At 40.5% G+C, this 19255-nt stretch overlaps 1 protein-coding gene across 15 annotated transcripts in view; it reads right to left on the bottom strand.

The window, feature by feature from the left end:
* Positions 1 to 19255, bottom strand: part of LOC127371909 (mitogen-activated protein kinase 14A) — a 123131-nt gene that overhangs the window by 7239 nt on the left and 96637 nt on the right. For 8 of the 15 annotated variants that reach the window (XM_051415121.1, XM_051415123.1, XM_051415122.1 and 5 more), the window contains 11 exons: positions 18313 to 18557; positions 17189 to 17257; positions 16934 to 17044; positions 13821 to 13859; positions 9660 to 9796; positions 8974 to 9154; positions 8011 to 8175; positions 7224 to 7341; positions 6963 to 7133; positions 2030 to 2229; positions 570 to 706 (listed from right to left, as the gene is read on the bottom strand). In XM_051415121.1, coding sequence (XP_051271081.1) covers positions 607 to 706; positions 2030 to 2229; positions 6963 to 7133; positions 7224 to 7341; positions 8011 to 8175; positions 8974 to 9154; positions 9660 to 9796; positions 13821 to 13859; positions 16934 to 17044; positions 17189 to 17257; positions 18313 to 18557 — 1536 coding nt within the window. In that variant the 3' untranslated portion in view covers positions 570 to 606. The remainder of the gene's footprint in view (positions 1 to 569; positions 707 to 2029; positions 2230 to 6962; positions 7134 to 7223; positions 7342 to 8010; positions 8176 to 8973; positions 9155 to 9659; positions 9797 to 13820; positions 13860 to 16933; positions 17045 to 17188; positions 17258 to 18312; positions 18558 to 19255) is intronic. The other 7 variants (XM_051415130.1, XM_051415137.1, XM_051415127.1 and 4 more) reach the window with 4 other exon arrangements.

Below are 19255 nucleotides of genomic sequence, written 5' to 3'. Positions count from 1 at the left end.
GTTGCTGTTTTATTGGGGGGGGGGGGGTGTTACATGCTGGATAGTGCCAGTCCTGCTGTTTCCCCCTGTTTCTAGTCTGGCTGCAGAATTTTATTGAACGGACAAACATGACAGCGGTATTGATCTTCTCATCTAGCTCTTGGTGAGAGAGCGAATGAGCGCTACTTCCCAAAATGTTCAATTATTCCTTTAAGTAGAGCAACATGCACATCAGACTAGTTTTATTTGCACACATTACATTAAAAAGAGTTATTCTGAGCAGAACTAGGAGTCACATGTTCAGTCAGTGACTCTTAATGGAGGCAGTGGTCTGCAAACCATGAATAAATGGTTTAAAAATAGAAGTCACACATGATCAAAACAGAGCAACATGCAAAAACACCAAAAAGAAAACCAACAGAAAAAAGAAATAAAAGAATGACAGAAGAATTGGAGAAGAAATGAAAAGAGGACAGAAACAGAACAGGTGCAAACAGAAAAGAGCAGGTATCAACCAGGTAAAGAAATAGAAAACTAGGGGAAAACAAACACAGCAGGGAAAAGAAGGTGGAAATTAGTTGAGAGAGTACCAGAGGAAGGGAGGGTTGGTGAGCGGAGAAGAGGCAATCATGGGAGGCTGGTGGCTCGGCCCTTGATGGCCAGGACCCGTCGAGGAAGACACGGGGTCAGGCCTGGCACATAGCTCCACAACTTCACCCTGCAGTCACTGGGGTTGAGAAGGAGTTGGAGAGAAGGAGGAGGAGGAGGAGGAAGAAGGTGACTGTTAAGAACTGGAGGAGAGGAGGAGTGGGAAGGCAGAGTTTAAGAGACCGAATATTTGTCCGCAGAAAAGACGTCAGAAAACAGGAAAACAGCCAGCGATGATGGAAATTAAAGAAGTGATGAAACAAGAGAATGAGAAGTGGAGAATACAGAAAGAAGAGGGAGTAGAGTTCAGTGAAAGCCCACCAGTTGAATGAGAAGTAAAAATGAACACTCAGACTGTAGCATGTCCCACTCAGACACACACAAACAAGCATTATCCCTGTGAGCTCAGAAAAACAGGATGTAGGTATGACCCTCTCTGAGCCACACAAGGCTGACACACACCTGCAGAAAAAGCTAACATATTTGGTAACGGCCAGACATTTTCTCTGTCTCTCTGTACCAGTTTGAAAAACTAATTCATAAACATGTTCTCTGGTTCTCAACCTCTAAGCACTCTTCAGATAAAGCTGGATTCATTCCATATTGTTGTTTTTGTCAAATTACAAGAAAAGACAAAAAGTTACAAAGTGTTGAGAGCTCACCTCTCAATACTTTCTCATTTTCTTCCCTACCCTGTCTATGGCACTCAGCTCAGAGCCCATTTGTTCCTACTGAAGATTTAAATCCTAAAAAAGGGTCATAAAATGTATAGGGTAATTTCCTAATTTTCCAGCTGGTCACTGTAGTTTTAAGCAAACATTACCCAACAGAAGTAAACAGTGCATTTGTTGGGAAATATTTTCAGCAGCTGATTAACACATTTGCCCTAATTAATATCAATAACAGCAGACTTGTATGTGGGATTGATGAATAAACTACAGTGTCCATGTTTATGGTAATGAAAGAACATGTCAGCTGGTGCAACATGAGCATCACTGGTGTATTTTTGACAAATATGGTATATCAGGCAGGCAATACATATTTACACGTTAAGTTCATTGTTGAATTGTTGAATAGACAGAAAGAAATGTAGAATATCAGCCTACTTGTTCTTTAATGCTTATGTTTAAACTGATGGGACTCTAATCTACAAACGCTTTCATTACAGTAATTTGCTGTGAATAAATTATAATAAATAAATGGCATTAATTACAACATAAAAGGTCTTTCTTTAACTCTCAAAAGATGTAATAATCTTCTAATGAAATTAGTTTATTTGCTCATTAATCCTTCACTACATCAACAGAATGCTGGTCAGATAGAGAACAAATAACAAATGAATGCCGTTTGATGGATTTTACAACACTACAATGTGAAACATTTATTAAAACATTTTTTTTACCTGGATGCAGTGAAGATCTGTCTTGAGTTGGTACATATGGCGTTAATGGGGCTGTCATGACCTCTGACCTCTCCTATGGGGGTGAAGTTGTCTACATTCCACACCTTCAGCATGCCGCCCCGACAGGCGCTCAGCAGCATGGGCCGACCCGGAACATACGCCAGAGCACACACCCAGTCCTTATGGGCGTTGGGGATTTGCTGTGGAGCCAATGCAGAGAGACATTAAGTCAGAGAGACACACACAGAGAGAGAGAGAGGTATTACATGTTTTTACATTAAAAATAATCCAGTCATCTTACAACAGTTACAGGAATCATCTGGTGGTCACATTCTTAAAATAGCAGTGGAAAACATAAATGTTCAGTGATTCATTTTTAATGGATATAAATCATCCTCACTGAAGTAGTATATTTCTTGAATGGAAAATGCATGTTGTTGCTAGGCAACATGCATGTACAAGTGTGGCTTGAGACACATTAAGACTGTATTTAGATAGAGAATACCATATTTATTCTTAGCTTGTGTCTCTGTGTGTTCAGTATTTTAGAATAGCTTCAAACATGATTCATGAACTGAGAATAGATTCATCGATCTTATGTTTACAAAGATAAAAACACTGATATGAGACACGATTTCATAAAGCAACAATAGAGAAACAAACCAATTGTCTTCATTTCAAATTTCAGAGCAGGGTTAGGGTTAATTAATAAGTAATTTTATCCCTTTGGACATATCTAATCTCTATATGACCCTTAAGAGTTTGCATACGGATAAATGTTATGTAACCACTTATTTTATTTCACCATTATAAAAATTAAAAAAAGATTCAAACAGAAAGATTTTCTGCTATTTTTGTATTGGATAAATTAATCCCGCAGCTCACATGTAACTAACTTCAGCTCCACACTTCTGCTGTGAGGAACAAATTTTAATACACAGACAAAAAACGTCTGACAAATAGCTTCTAAACTGACATCATACGTTTAGAATTTTCTTTATGAATTAAAGAGAAAATGAGGAACAGAGTGAACCATGTCTGTGGTGACGCAGCACTTCAGAGGTGAGATGTTAAACATAATCAGTCCAAACATTGTCAGTGCCTTAAAATACAGAACTAAAGTACAAAAAGCTATTTGAATTTTACATCAGGGATTTCCAAACTTTTATCACACTTTGGGTTTTGCTGGGGTGTTTTTTTATATTCTGTTTATCTCAACCACACAACCTACAGTGGAACTCACGCAAAGGAGGACGACTTTTATTGCATTTATCTACTTTTTCCTGTTGTGTTTTATTTGCATCTGTCATTGTTATTTTCATGTTGCATTTTGAGTTATTTAGTTTTCAAACAAAATAACACTGCATATAAAGTTCTTACTTTTGTTTGCAGATATCTTTCTGTATTTTTTTTCCACACAGTAGTTTGCAGCTTGTCTGCTCTTTTCTATCATTTTTATAGTCCATAAACTATAATCTATATGTAATCCTCCTGTAAGGTCTATTGTAGGCCTACTCTTTATGATCTAAACCAGTACCCACAAGCTTGAATAAAAGCATTGTTTTTCCTCTTTAGCTCTTGAAACAAAAAAAGAATTCAGTATTTTTTTACCAAAGGCAAATTCATCTTGAGAGCTCCGAATTGTTTTCTCTTAAGTGATTCTTACTGAACAATAGTCCGAGCCTAGAGTGATTTCAATATTGTGAGTGACATTATCCAAATGGCTATAATTTGTACCACATAATCTAGTGCAGAAATCCCACTGTTTTGGTATGGTAAAGAAAACGTATAACTAAGTAGCTCTTGAGAATTTCACAACAGAAGATAAAAAGACGACACATTCTCCTGCTTTTACCACTCATGTAGAAACAGAAATGGTAAACTGTTGCCACAGATGGACAGAAACCATGTTTGGTTAAAATGCAACAGTGTAGACATCAGGCATTACGAACCTCCTGCATTAGCATCTTAAGTAGGATAAGTTTATTGTTCTATACTATAAATTGTCTCGCTCAGTACATATCTTGGTTTTTAACAAACAAATGTAAGCTATCCAAATAAAAATAAAAATATGTTATGTGTTCATATTTAAAAAAAAATCTGGCAATATATTGGCTATTAGCCTCAAAAATTCAGTATGGCTCTGGCTCTATTCTTATTATCTCTAGATGCTGTTTTGAGTGAAGATTTCACAGATACTGGATCTGGCACATCTGGCACATCAGTGACAACAGTACACCATATTCGATGTTCATTAATGTATGTGCAGATTGTTAATTTATGTGTACAACTATATTATGCAGACCTTTTTTAGCTCCTATAATTTAAAACTTTTCTGTATTTCCTTCTTGTCAAAGACTTTGGACAAATCAGCTTTTCTTTTAACGTATGAGCTGGCCACTACACAGCATGATGCTGTCTGTGTTCTCATGATTGTCTTCCAGTTCAGAAATGCTCCGTTTTATTACAAACATGAGCTCATCAGTGTCCTCCCTTAAGTGCAATGTGCCTGCCCGGGCATTTCACTACATACTATACATCATTCAATATGTAATACTTCTGCTGAAGCTTGACATCACAATGTCTGAAAGAGCTTTACAGGAAAAACAAATGAAATATGGGGTGCTTGATAAGTAGAGACAATTTCTGAGAATAACACCAACATTGATATACATACACATATAGAACCATTTCAGTATAATCTATTTGAAGCTCCCTCCATGCTGAAAACTTGACAACTCCCTAATTCCCAGGGTGATTTATAGTTGGGATATATAGGCCAGAAAAGGTTGAAAAATCCTTTCTTCATGCAAAAGGAAAATGGAGGAAACCTTGGGAAAGGCAATTAAAAGAGAGACTCCCAAATTCATGATAGTTAGGAGTGCAATGAGAGGTGTGGACTGGGAAGAGCTATTACAAAAAGAGAAAGTTGTCACATACATTACATATACCTCGCTATCTGTAACAACTTTACACCAGTGGGTAAAAATGTGTTAATGCTTTCTAACACCTCACAGAGAGCAACACCACACGGCTACAGTTGCATAAGCATGCCGTCAAAACCAGTGAAAAGCAAAAACGTGAAATTGTTTTTGGGAGGAATATTAAGATGTTTATCAAGCAACTGGGAATCGCTAAACTACAGTGTTGAGTAATTATAAACAAATTGCTTCACATATTCTCCTGGCGTACACTATGGCGTATGCATTTTAACAGAGGGGTCAGAGCAGAACAGCTTTCAGCAACAATCCGGGAGGAATTTCAGAGTCTTCTGTAATATATTCTATTATACCTCAAGCCACAATTTGATCCTATTACATAATTAGACAGAGACTACTGAGTTAGAGAGGCTGTAAAATGGATTGTGTTGGCTGCTTCACAAATGAGGTTAAGGTCATATGCCGCAGACCACAGCACTGACTGAGTTGATTTAATTCAGCACTTGAATGGAAATAATAATGTCTTATGTTCTTGTTTTCTCTGTTAGGATAAACAAAAGCTAAATAGAACTTATGCAAACAACTTGAGAAAGTGCTGCTTAATATGCATATTACTGTGTGTGCAAATGAGTAAGCCACATACACCCACGAGGTGCATTATTATGCTTTATTAACATATGCAGGCAACAGTGGATGCTCAACAGACACCACAGAAGTCAACACGTACACACACTGACTTTCCTCTCTGGTACCTGTGGCTGTGATGCGTGTTGGCTCTAAAACCCTGATGTTGACACAGTACTTCCTGCCACATTACACCTGACGACTCTTTGTTGACTTTCTCCACAGAGCTCTGGGTAAAGGAAGACCTGAAGAGAGCTGTCCACCAACTGAACGCTCAACTGGCAGCACAGTTTTTCCCTGTCACGGCTGAGCCAGTGTCAGATAACGAATAAAATACAGCCTCTACCAGTACTGTATGGGTACAGAAGGTGTGTGTATGTGTGTGTGTGTGTGTGTTTTGTCCTGTTTTTTTGTCAAGACGTGTGACCGTATAAAGCTGCACTACAGACCTGGTCCTGATGCGCAAATTAGGCAAAATGTAACTAAAAAAATCTTAGTTCAGTGCCCTGGTTCAAACATTGTTTATACTTAAATAATCTTTTTTTTCTATCAAACGTCTACAATTGGGCCACAACTAATGGTTTTTATTCTCAATTATTTAGTCCTTCAATTAATCATTTAAACAGTAAAGGAAAAGCCTACCACAGAGGTTAAATCCTACAGACTTTGGTAATTCCCTGAGCTTTCTTTGATGATATTTGTGGTTTGAGTGAAACATTCTACTCGGTAAACATCGGCATGTTAACATTGCCATTGTGAGCATGTTAGCATTTAGTACAAGTACCACTATCAAGATCACTATTCCACACTAGAAGCAATGAAGCTGTTCTGTAAATGTGGCATCGTCAGTGACTGGAATAATTTTCCAACAGCTTTTATACTCTGTTGGCGCTCTTTCTGCCCTACATACATCATATTGGAAGAATGGGTTTGCTCACAAGATGATACGGGTCAAGAGATCATGAATTAAAAGCCCCAGAGTACGATGGATGGTATGTTCCTATCTGCAGGCTCAAGGCACATAATGTCAGGAGCAGCACAGAAGCACAGTCAAGGTTTTAAACTTTGATGTATGAACTCTACATTCACATGAATATAAAATCATTCTGCTTCCTGCTTAACTCAACCCCGCTGGCTTCACATACAACACATGCAGGCTTAATTTTAAATAAGCCTTAGGGAGTGTCAGTACATCTTCAGCATGGTAAAAGGGACATGTTTTAGGCTTCAAGAAATCCATAACGCAAATCTTAACAAAAACCCACACTGTACATGCAGGCAGGCACGCGCACACACAAACACACACAAACACACACACACACACACACACACACACACACACACACACACACACACACACACACACACACCTGAGTGAGCTCCTGCTGCTCCAAATCCCATTTTTTGATGCCGTTGTCTCTTGACCCGCTGAACAGCACATCTCCCTGTACAGCCAAACATTCGATGCCGTCATAATGAGGAGGCTCAAAGTTATGAGCTGGACCTACATTACCCATAGTTCCCTCTGCCACGTCGAACACCTGAGGAAGGAGGAAGAAGGAGACTCTAAAAGACATGTTTGCATCTGTGACAATAGGATATGGTCTAAGGTGTATGTGAGTGTGCATTACCTTGACATAATGGTCTTTGGAGCCAGTGATAACTTGGTCTTTGCCCAGCAGAGACTGTCCCACTGTCAGACACATGACTGAGCCGATGTGGCCCATCAACTTCCCCATCCCTTGCATCCTACACACACACACACACACACACACACACACACACACACACACACACACAAGCACGCAGCAAAGAGGTAAAGCAAAAATCTGTGAAATTCATTATTTACAAGAATTTGATTTTCAAGGTGCCAGTTTCATTGAATGAAATCACTTTCCATCTTAAGGGTGAAGTAAAACTGCTGAGACACAGCGGTGCCGTGGGCAGAGATGATACTGAAGAAATGTTTAATACATTCATTTTTCATTTCTGCATCATTAAATGGGTCTGGGCCCCTCAGAGTAAACTGTCTGGTCCAATCTGTTAATCACTTCCCTCTAAAAGCATAAAAACTGAGGAGAAGATGGCGTTACCACGGGATTTCAGAAATGGGCATCTTGGAGAAAACACGTACACGCTTCACATCACTGGTGCTGAGTTCCTGTGCTTCCTTTTGACGGCCTTTTTAATCTCTTCAGTCACATGTTAATCAGCTCTCTAGTTGATTAACATGTGACAAGTGAATATACATTCACAACCATGTCTAAAATAATTTATATCTGGCTGTAAAGAAACTATCTGCATGAATGAACAAATAACTGTGGAGATACAAACCAGCGAGGGGAGTAATTAATACATAAATGCATGAATGACTGAATATTTCAATCAATAACTGGAGGAGGGATTGTATGAATGTACCTGTTGAGGTCCCACATGCGAACAGTATTTCCAGCAGCAGCGTAGAGCACAGTCCCTGACGGGTTGAGGGCTATCTGGTTGATCTGACACTCGCCCTGTGCAAAGGTTATTGTGCGGGTGGTGGTGCCCGCACACGCATCACCTGAAACCACCTGCCCCGATGAACTGTAGGAAAAAAGGAGAAGCCAAACAATGTAAAAGAGGAAATAATAAAAGAGAGAAAGAGACAAGTGTAATGAACAGAATTTAACAGTTGTCATTTCCACTAGATGCATTTCACATCAGTTTTTCCCTCATTTCATTTGTCACTTTTCTGCAACTTAAAGGCACACTATGCAAGATTTTTACCTTAATATAACAGCTTCGAAGTCATTTCGATGGTAAACGAACTCGTAGTATAGCGAATCATACCGATAGCAAAGCAGGAGAGGGACGCCGTTGGCAGAACCAGCAATGCAAGTCTGAAAGGTGTCCTGCCAAATCTCGCGAGAATCACAAATTGCTTTACGGCGCGACGTCACATACATCAGCGACATAAGAAGCAGCCTCAATGGAAGACACTAGCAGGCATTCACTCAGACGTTACCTGGTCAGTAGACATCTTCGGAGTCTATCTTTGCCTGTTTGATGTCCGAAGCTTCCATCCTACTGAACATGTACCGGTATACGGGGGGAGGGGATCAGGCTGTGAGTGCAGAGACGCAGAGCCGTATATAGAGATGGCTCTGGTGAGTGGTATTTACGACAGTTAACGTTAAATACAAGTACTCCGCAGCGACTCTAGGGGTAGCTGTTTGACAAAACCGGAAAACTGCATAGTATGCCTTTAAAACACATCACTCAACAGAAAAAGCATATCCATAAATCTATATCATAAATCTATCAAATATCTTCTCAGCTGCAATTTTTTTGTTAAACTGCTCCAAACCGCTTCATCTGGCTGGTTGCAGACAGGAAACTTACGTAAGTGTGCGAATACACTTGGCAGAGTCGCGGATGTCCCACACCTTGATGTAGGAGGTGGAGACAGAGAAGACCAGACAGGAGGAAGGGCAATATTTGACTGATACCACATTGTTTGGGTGGCCTTTGAGGGTAACAATCTCCTGACCTGTTACCAGGTTCCACATCTTACAGGTTCGATCTGGAGGAGGGAAGAAGGGCAGTTCAAATACTCTGCACAACAGACTGGGACACTTGCACCCTAGCTCAACTCTGTCTAAAGGTCCCCACCAGAATTTCTAAAGAAAATGTATTAACACCCTATATCTCCTTTGTTTAATCTGTACAAAAACAGTGAAACAACTGTGTGTCATTTGTAGACATTTTATCCATTTATTTTTATAGCTTTTACAAACAAGCCATACAGTAATGTGAGGTTAGTTTCTGCCTGTTTCTAGTCTTTATGCTAAGCTAGGCGGAAGCTCCACACTTAACACAGAGAAATATTGTAAGAGTGGTATCAATCTTCTCATCTCACTCTTGGAAAGGGAGCAAATCAGTGTGTTTACCAAAATATCGAACTAATCTTTTAGTGGTGTAATTAATTTGAGATTACAGGCATGTTATTTGATCCTATTAAAAGAGCTTTATTCATTTCAAACACCTCTTAAAGAAAGAGCTAAGAGTACAGTTATCGGTATGTTTACCTTTAGATCCGGTAAATAGCAGCTCATCGGTAGCATCCACACACAGTACCGGCTTCGAATGGCCCTCGGCTACAGAAACACACTGCAGGGGCGCCGTACGCCCCCCCTTCACACCCCCGATGGGATTGATCACACCCCTAAAGATCAGACACACACATACAGTGTCACAGTCTCCTTCGATATAAATCACATACATTTCCACACATCCACAGATGTATGCACTTCAAAACACAGGCCGATCACAAACATGCACACAAAAACACATGTTCTTTCCATAATACGAAGACAATACAAACCCATACAAACCTCACTGGATACTCACAGATTATGTTCTCTACCTGAAAAACTATGAACATGCAATCACTCACACACCCACACACACTTTCTGTTGGTTTCCTGGGCCCACCTGCTACATCTATCTAGCCTGCCTCCACTACCCCCTCCCTCCTTCCTTTTTTTGTGGAATAGCCCAATTAAAGCACTACAACAGTAAGAGCTGCTTCAATTCAACCTCTCACACACTCTCTCACTCACTTACTCACTCACACAGAGCCTCTTCCATACTATGTGCACTCAATCTCTCTAGCTAAACCTCTGCCCCCCCCCAACCTTCCAGTCTATGTCCCGCTGACAGGCCAGTGTCCCAGAGTGCCTGGAGAGCAGTCAGCAGAGTGAGACAGAGCAGGCAGAGGGTGAGAAGAAGAGGGAGGAATGTGGGAAAATTGGTCCCAGGTGGGCTTCCTAATAACACCAGTGGAAGTGAGTGTGCATGTCAGTGTGTATGTGTGTGAGAGAGAGTGAGGTGGAGAGCGAAACAGTGAGAGAGAGCCAGAGGATGTGAGGAGGGAAAAGAGAATCTGTGATTACACATAAAACTAAGGACAAGGTTTGTTTCTGCACAGAGTGAGCAAAATACAGAAGGTTGGGCTTGAAACTTGTCTCTTCAGTGCTTGTGCATACACTGATGTCTCAGCGGGAAAACAACACACAAATACACACGTCAAATCAAAAATTAAACACTAAAAACATACTTTCTGTGTATTTTTTTTTTACAGTGCATAAAAATGCCAACCAAAATCAAAAGCTGTCAATCATCAGCCAGTGAAAAAAGATTGCATGCATGTCTGCAAAGTCTCATGAAACACAAAAGAGAACCAACTTGCACAGAATAAGCTCAAAACAATTGTTAACAACAGCCACAGCCTGTAACACTGACTACACAGCAGTCTGCAACTCAAAAATAAACCACAGCACAACGTCCTGAGACGTCATCATCACCACATGCAGCATCCATTCTCTGCCAGTCAGGTGAGGGCTGACTCGCAGTTCAGCACCTCTACAGCCAATCGCCTTTTGGGGCCCAAGGAAAAGAGTATGTGGTAAACATGGGTAAGTGGAGGGATGTCGATAACAAAGTCAGCTTCTGCTCCTCTGCGGAGCTGCAAAACCTGACTGTGATGGCAGGTATACAGAGTGAACACTGCATCACACACAATCTGTCCCACCCTCTTTTTGGTCTAATTCCATTTTGGAAAGACTGATGATAGAAAGCAGGGTATTTCTTTGATAAAAAAAGAGGAGAAAACCCTACATGGGAAAGTTCTGTTAATATGATTTTTTAATGAATGGAGAAGAGAGGGGAAGGAAGATTTATTTTGAATTGGGAGAAAAATTTGAGGTGCAGTTTCATTTGAATGAACCTTATCACTCTGAAGGCTGGTTAAAATGAGAAGTCAGTTCATCACACTGTTGTTAAAGTGCTCGACATCATACAATCACAAGTTACTTTGTTTATCTGCCAGGAAATCATTATGTTGTATTATTTTCAATATAGTCTTTATATACTCTCTTTTGTTCTTCCTCTATAAGGACGTATACTGCACATACTATGATACTGCTAAATGCAGCACTCATTTCTTACAGCAGTGCATTGGTCCAAATGGCAGAAAGTGTTCCCATTCTATCAGCGCCTGTAGAAGATATCATAGTGTGCTGTGTTATGCACTATGTAAGGGCTGCTAATGGATGTTGCAGGGCCAAGCACCATGAGACCAGCAGACTAATGAAAACATGGAGGGAGAGCAGTGTGTGCTCTCTGCAGTATACAGAAAAACAGACAGAAGAGCCATGGTGGGAGGTGCATTAATTTGTGTGTGTGTGTGTGTGTGTGTGTTTATGTGTACGTGATAAAGACACATAAATGGAAAGGATTGATTAGAAAGAAGAGGAACATTTTCTGTTTTTAATGATTATTACATAGTTTTATTCTTTTTGTCTCAAAGGAATGGTTCGACATTTTGGGAAATATGCCTATTAGCTTTATTGTTGAAAGCTATATGAGAAGATGGATATCTCTTTTATATCTGTACACTAAGCCTCTGCTGGTTGCCTGGCAAACTCACGGTCAGTGTTGTTCCACCAAATTAGTTCAGAGGGCTGTACTACGAAGTGAGGTAACTGGCTTATCCAGGTAACTTCAGGAGTAACTCAGTGAAGTCAGCTGTAACTTCAAGATTAACTCATACTACAAAAGGTGGCTAAGTTTTACCCGAGGTATGTTGTCATGGCAATTCACTCTCCATGTCTGAACTGCTCCGAGCAGGTTATCTTCGTGGTTAACTCGATGTTACCCTATAAACCTCCTCTCCTCCGCCCACAATCTGTGGAGAAAAATGGCGGCACATTTGGAAGACGTTGGCGCACGGATTCTGAGAGGTTCACTGCGGAGGGCGAGGGTGTTTAGAGACAGTCAGAATCCTCTAGTTTACCCCGATGACGTTCTCTAAAAAGATATCGATTCTCATCTGAGTGAATTCAGTATCTATGCCAGCTTCTAAGGCCAGAATGTATTTGTTATGTTCACATTTAATAGCTAATTCACAATATAAAAATACTTGTTAATATACATAGACTAGGCCTATATACAGAAAACACTTCCAGAGGGTGATTGATGCGACTGACTGTACACTTCTAACAGTAGAATTACATTCACACGTCTAGCCCTTCAACCTAGATGCTTTAGGGAGTAGATTTTAATTCAGGGCTCAAAGTTCTCAGGCACCTGATTTCAGGCATAGAGCAGTTTTAAATTCATATCAACACAGAATTAAATTCATTGTACCCCTTTCCTCCAGGATAACTTTCAGGCTCACTTTCTTGCTTTAATCCTTGTTAATTAATTTATGGGTCAATTTCTGAGATTTTTTCTCCCCTTAATTTACCACTTAAATCATGGAAATGTGTCCATGAGTCCATAAGAGAAAACCACACTACTGCGGTGCCGAAACACGCTCCTTTATGCGCATAACCCCAGATTAAGTTGACACAGACTCAAATAACTAACATCTTCATCACTGTCATAGTACCGTTTAACGCCAGTGTAGGCCATCAGAGTCTGTCAACCTGGACTTTCAGAACGTAATTGGAATGGAGCTGGTTCCCTGTTGAAGGAAAAGGCCTAAGAGAGGACAAGGAGTAGACCGACACATAACCCTTCATAGAACCACAATTTGTGGTCTTTACGCTTTGGGTTTAGTACGTATTAAACAAACTAGATATAATATGTTCATTAGTTAACTTTAGAAGTACTGTGTTCCCTTGTTTTCACTATTTGTGCTAAGCTAACTGGCTGCTGGCTCCAGCTACATATTTAACAGACAGATATAAGAGTGACACCCCTTCACCTGACGCCTCTTTGAGTGTGTTTCCCAAAATTTCCAACTATTCCTTTAATCAAATACTGAGTATAATATCAATATCAACACTGTAGTCTTTACAGGAAATGAGTGATTATACTTGTCTCACGGTTAATTAATCAAAATATCAGGTGGTTACAACAGCCATTTGATGTTTGTTCAATTAATATTTGCACAGTTTCATATTAACTTTTTTCTCTGCAGTAGAAACGTGGCAAGGTTCATTCAGGTCTCGTGTGCGAGCAACACCACAGAAAACCACAACATCACACAGATGGGAAAGGCTGGCGGGTCAAGAAAGCCGCGTGTGGTTAAAACATGCACCACAACGACCCCAACCACAGAAGGGAAAAAGGAGGTGGAGGAAAGGCCAGGCGAGGCCCTGACTACTGGTGAAGACGAGATGACACCAGGTGAGTTAACAGGCAAATGGGAAAAAAGAGAGTGACAAACACAGTTCCTCTACCTGAGCACCTCGGAGAGCGAGGAGTCGCTGTCATCCGACCTGGAGGCAGAAGAGGAGCAGGAGAGGGGAGGGTAGGGCAGGAAGAGGAAAGGGTTAACCAAGCTAAGGAAAGACAGAAGGGTTACTGGCAAAGGGTTAAAGGGAGGAGTGACTCAAGGAAGGGTTTTAGATATAAAGCAGTGAGCAAACAGGCAGGAAAGCTCAGTCAAACAATAAAGCTTGTCCAGTGATTCTCAGGCAGTTTGCTTCTTTTCAAAATAACCACTGAACAGGCTGTATTCATTGACCACTGTCTGCAGATGTTTTCCTTGGTAAAGCATGTTTACTGTAGGAACACCCACACTAAGCAATGGCTGGTTTAGTAAATTTTTCCCTAGAAGTGTTGGGGCTAATGTTAAGGTTCAAGGTTTAAAGAAATAGTGAAACATTTTGGGAAATACGCTTATTCGCTTTCCTGCTGGCTACGCCTTCACATTTAGCATACAGACATGAGAGTGGTATCAATCTTCTCATATAACTCTCCGGAAAAAGGTGAATCCACATATTTCCCAAACTGTCAAACTATTAATTTTAATAAAGCAGAAAAAAGGTACTGAAAGTAAAAGGGGAGTAGTCATGGCGGAAACACTGATGCACAAGGGTTAATTCTACACTTTAGTAGCCCTTATCCCCAATGTATGACTCCTCTGATGCCAGTGTCCACTCCCACATCTACGCTTTCCAGCCATATTGAGGGATTTTGGACAGAAAAGAACATAAGGGGTCGCAAACAGGGTTAACACAAGGGAAAATCTAGAATGGAGGATAAGGCTGTCAATCAAACTCACAGGCGAGCCTGCACAAAGCTGTCGAGGGAAAAAATCCAGACCACACCAATATAATACCTCCACAATAGCTTAGAGGGGAAGGCTGGTATTTGTGTAACAGTGCAATAAAAGGGTTATTATATTGTAAATATTTTATGGCCTCAGGTTAGTCACCATGGGAGCCTGAGTTTTATACTCATGAGCATGAAATAATAAAACAAAATGGTTCTTGATATGTCTGAAGGGAGGAACAGTGTTAAAAGGTGATTGAAATTCCTCTATTTCTTGGTATTTACTGCAGGTCATTGTGGCTATTAGCATAGTAATAACCGCTTTTATTTTAGACAAAAGACAAAATCCTTTTTAAAAATTCATTGGTTTTGCAGGATGCAAATATTATGTGAAGTCTAAAGAAATTGATCTGGCATTCAAAGCCTCAACAGATGACAAGAAAACTTTACTTGAAATTAATTTTCATGCATCTTTACAATGTGTGTCAAATGCTTGATTCCAGTCTCACAGGCAATTCAGTCAGTCATGAACCAGTCAAAAAACAAGCAGATAAAGTGACAATTACAAAAACGTCCTATTGCATTTTAATAGGTTTTGTGAACTTGCAAAGATGTACTTGAGAACATCACTATATTCTCTTTGCAGAGCAGACAGTTTCTCATTTACACCCAATTACACAGAATTCATACAGACAATTCAGACTGTCTTTCTAATTAGTTTTTAATAAATTAGCTTCATTTAGCTTTGAATTCATGCTTATGATGATGAATGAAGTGTCAGACTTAGGTCAGTGCCAGTAATGTAAATAGAATGAAACCAAACAGAATGAAAATGAAGGTTTAAATGATGAATCTTTGGTAAAGATAAATAAATTGTAAACATACATTCACCTCACTGAAAGTGCAAATGACCAAATGAATATTTTCATCAAATTGTGAATAGTGAAAATGCTTCCTGCAACAAAAGATAAAGGGGAAAAACCTCACGCCATTTCATCCCCCTGCCTCATCCTCAATAGAAAGGCTGTCCTCTGGGACCTACATACAAAACCCTTAACATAAATATCCTCCCACACTGTCACCCTGAGTCAATTCAAAATGGCCACCAATGACAACAGCTGCAAGGAAAGATGACAAGAGCCAACTCATTTACCTACCCCTGCTCCAGATAATGAGGACCCACCAGCTCACACACACACTCAAAAGTATTCACACACATTGCACCAAACACAAACACCCTAACTCTCAGTTCCACACAGCATTCCCGTTAACAATTATGGGTCAATAAAGCTGAGAAATGTTCCGGATTAATAAAGATTACAAAACAAACAACTTTACAGCCGAGCTAAACGCCAACTCAAATTAACTGCTGACATTTGTCAGAAAGGGAAAGCTGGAATTGACTGTGAGCAGGAAGGGAAAAAGCCGGTAGCTCGTTCCTGTCTTGGCACCTTCGAAGCTGACATTAACATGCATCTCATATCCACATTGTGTCTCCATCTGATGTAGCTACACACTTACACATGTATGTAAATAGGATGAAAAAACAACATTAAAAATGGGCCAATTTGACACCATAAACCAACTACAAGCCTAAAAAATTACCATAAATTTAAATCAAATTTTCTTTGTCATTGTGTCAACAAACCTGAATAGTATGAGATAAGATTTATTGCAGGGCTGTATGTTATCAGATTAAAATAGATCATACAAGCTGATGAATGCAGATCTTGCTTTCCCCCCTAACCACAAATACCCCTGACAGTTTGTTTCTACAGAGGATGTTACTACCCCGCCCCTCATTTGCATTTGTCTCCTGGTAACTCCTATATATGGATTGCAAACACTGCAATTACACCTTGTTGTTATTGTTGCTAAATGCAGCTCTGAGTAGCCTGTGGTTGTGGTTTTGATTATCATATCTTCAATGCCTCTTGAGTGGATTTAACACCTGGATTCTGTGAATGTTTGCACCATCTGTCCCCCCCCCAGAAACTACAGTAATGCCAGATGAAAAGTATTTTTGTCTTAGAGTAGGATTCATCTGAAGATAAACAGCTGGAATAGCAGGCTCTTAAGCAGCTCATCTACACCGCGGACAAAAGCACTTTCTGCTCAAAAGGCCTGACCTGAAACCTATCGACAGGGTCAGACTTTAAACCACAGAAAAGAAGAAAAGAAAAGAAAGGAATGGTTCATTCAGTCAAAGTGAGACTGAATCGATAAGATGAGAATGTGGGGACAAAAGGACAAAAGCAGCATGTGAATGTGTGTACCTGTGCAAGTGTGTACTCACTTGTCTAGAGCAGAGCCTTGGCTTTGGTTGCTGGTGAGCCTTGAGAAGACGTTACGGTCGTTCCTGGTCCTCAGAGGAGGGGAGGAGGGGGGAGTGTAGCCGTCAGTGGGCCTGATCGGTGGTGGGAGGGTGAGGAAGGTTAAGAATAGGGAAGGACAAGAAGAGTTAAGAAGGAAGTAGTATAAAAAATACATAAAACAGTAAAAAAAAAAAAAAGTGCCTAGAGAATGAATTTGAGCATTGCGGGGCATGTACCTGTACGCACGGTCGTATGATTTCCTCCTTGTTATAGGGGAAGTGTCATAACCCCGAGACTGCCTGGGACTGACACACACATACACACACACACACACACACACACACACACACACACACACACACACACACACAAAAGCAAACTAAGCAAATCTTCAAGGGAGTGCACAGGAGGATGATACACATCTATGTAAACTGTTGGGGATCTATAAGCAACAAGGGCTTTATGCAATTGAACAACATTTCTAGCAGACTAAAGCAACTGGCAGGCTCATTTCTTTAAATATCAAATCACACACAAACAGGCTTCCCATCCCAGAGGACTGATGTAAATTTCATCGATTCCTCCTTTTCCCTCCCCTGAAGCAGTTTCATAACCTAAAAAATGTCAGGCCTCTGGCAGCTTTCCAGAGGTTGTTAGTTTGGAAGTGTGCAGCCTGGAAATAGTCACAAAAAATGTTTTGACAACTTAGTTATCAGGAAATAAAATGTTCTTTTCTATTGTTGATGTATTTGTGATATTCCATAGCGTGTTTACTCATGGTTATGCAATTTTCCTCATGTTTCTATCCAGCTTGTTTGTTTATCTCAATAACATTCTTTATGTTTATATTGTCAAACTGAAGGGCACTTGAGCGGAACAAATGTTTACCAACGTGGGGATGCGACTGGTTCTCTATCTGAAGAAGACTCTAACCTACAGGCCATCCTGCTGTCCTACATAGTAGAGCAGTAATTCCCAACCCAGGGGTACTTGCACCCCAGGGGAAATTTGGAAAGATTTGTAGAGTAGCAGAGTATATATCCTGTCATACCTGAACACTACATGTTGGGATTTAAATGTGCATAAGTAGTTAGTAGGTAACATAGAGTTAAAAGTAAGCAAAGTGATAATGGTTCTGTTGTCAATGAAGGCGACTTTGTCTGACAGAAATCAGGCAAAAAAAGTTGAGAACCTCTGTAGTAGAGAGTGCAGCACAATGCTTACTTGTTGTGAGGTGCTGGCAAAATTCAACATGGCTAAAATACAAGACCCAAGCCTCCATCATCTCCCCCTTCCTGGTAACACTTGAAGGACAAGCCTTGTCCCAGCTTCGTCTCAGTTATCATTAGGATTCACTTACAAGGTGTGTCCCCTGATAGGTAGGCTGATGGTGCGGGACGCTCGGTCCCTGTGGTAGGGGTCTCGTAGGGCCAGGCTGAGCCCCAGACTCGCTGTCGCCAGGCTCAGGCCATCCTCCTGGATGTCCGTCAGCGAGGCCAGAGACTTGGTGATGTGCTGCTGCTTGCCGCCTGATGTGGGGTCCAGGATGGGACCCAGATACTCCGCAGACACCGCCTTCATCTGAGCTGACAGACGAGGCTCAATCTGGGTAGAAAATATGCACCATTTGTGTTACAGAGGACTACTGAAGGGAGACTGAAGGGAGAATGAAATGAGGAAGCAGCGCGGCACTGGGATATAAAATAAAGATACAGATTGAATTTAATTAAGGCACAAGAGGAAATTAACATACAGCCTGAAAACACCATTGAGAAGAGAAAGGGGCAAAGAGAATATGAAACCAGTAAGAAATGAGAAAGCACCCATTGTGAGGTCGGAGTAAGGCTGATTGAGAAAAACAATAACTGAAAACACACTAAAGAATAGAGAACACAGCATTAACAAGAGGATAAGAGGGATTGGTGTCAAATCAGGGGTTCCTCCCAGAATATAAAACCAAGCATTAAGCAGCAGAAGAATTTTTAACTGCTTGCTTTTACTGCCACCTCATGGTTTCAAACAAGAATGACAACTAAAGTCTAAAGGGTCTAAACACAATCACTGCAGCAAAAACATTAACATCATCTGACAATATGCAGCATCAGCGTGATTAATAAAGGTCTGACAGGCTTGGATACTGCAAGACACAGCACTACCTGATGTTTTGAGCACTGACACAAACACAAATATATGGAGGTAATGTTAACATCTGGACTGGACAAAGGACACCTTTCTTGTGTAACCAGCAAGAACGTGGACTTAAAGATTAGACTAAATAACAGCTATGCACTGCAACATGACAA

This window comes from Dicentrarchus labrax, unplaced genomic scaffold (assembly GCF_905237075.1).
Source record: "Dicentrarchus labrax unplaced genomic scaffold, dlabrax2021, whole genome shotgun sequence".
Taxonomy (NCBI): domain Eukaryota; kingdom Metazoa; phylum Chordata; class Actinopteri; family Moronidae; genus Dicentrarchus; species Dicentrarchus labrax.
The sequence above is the reverse complement of the archived record's forward strand: the minus strand, read 5'-3'. Positions and strand labels throughout refer to the sequence as shown.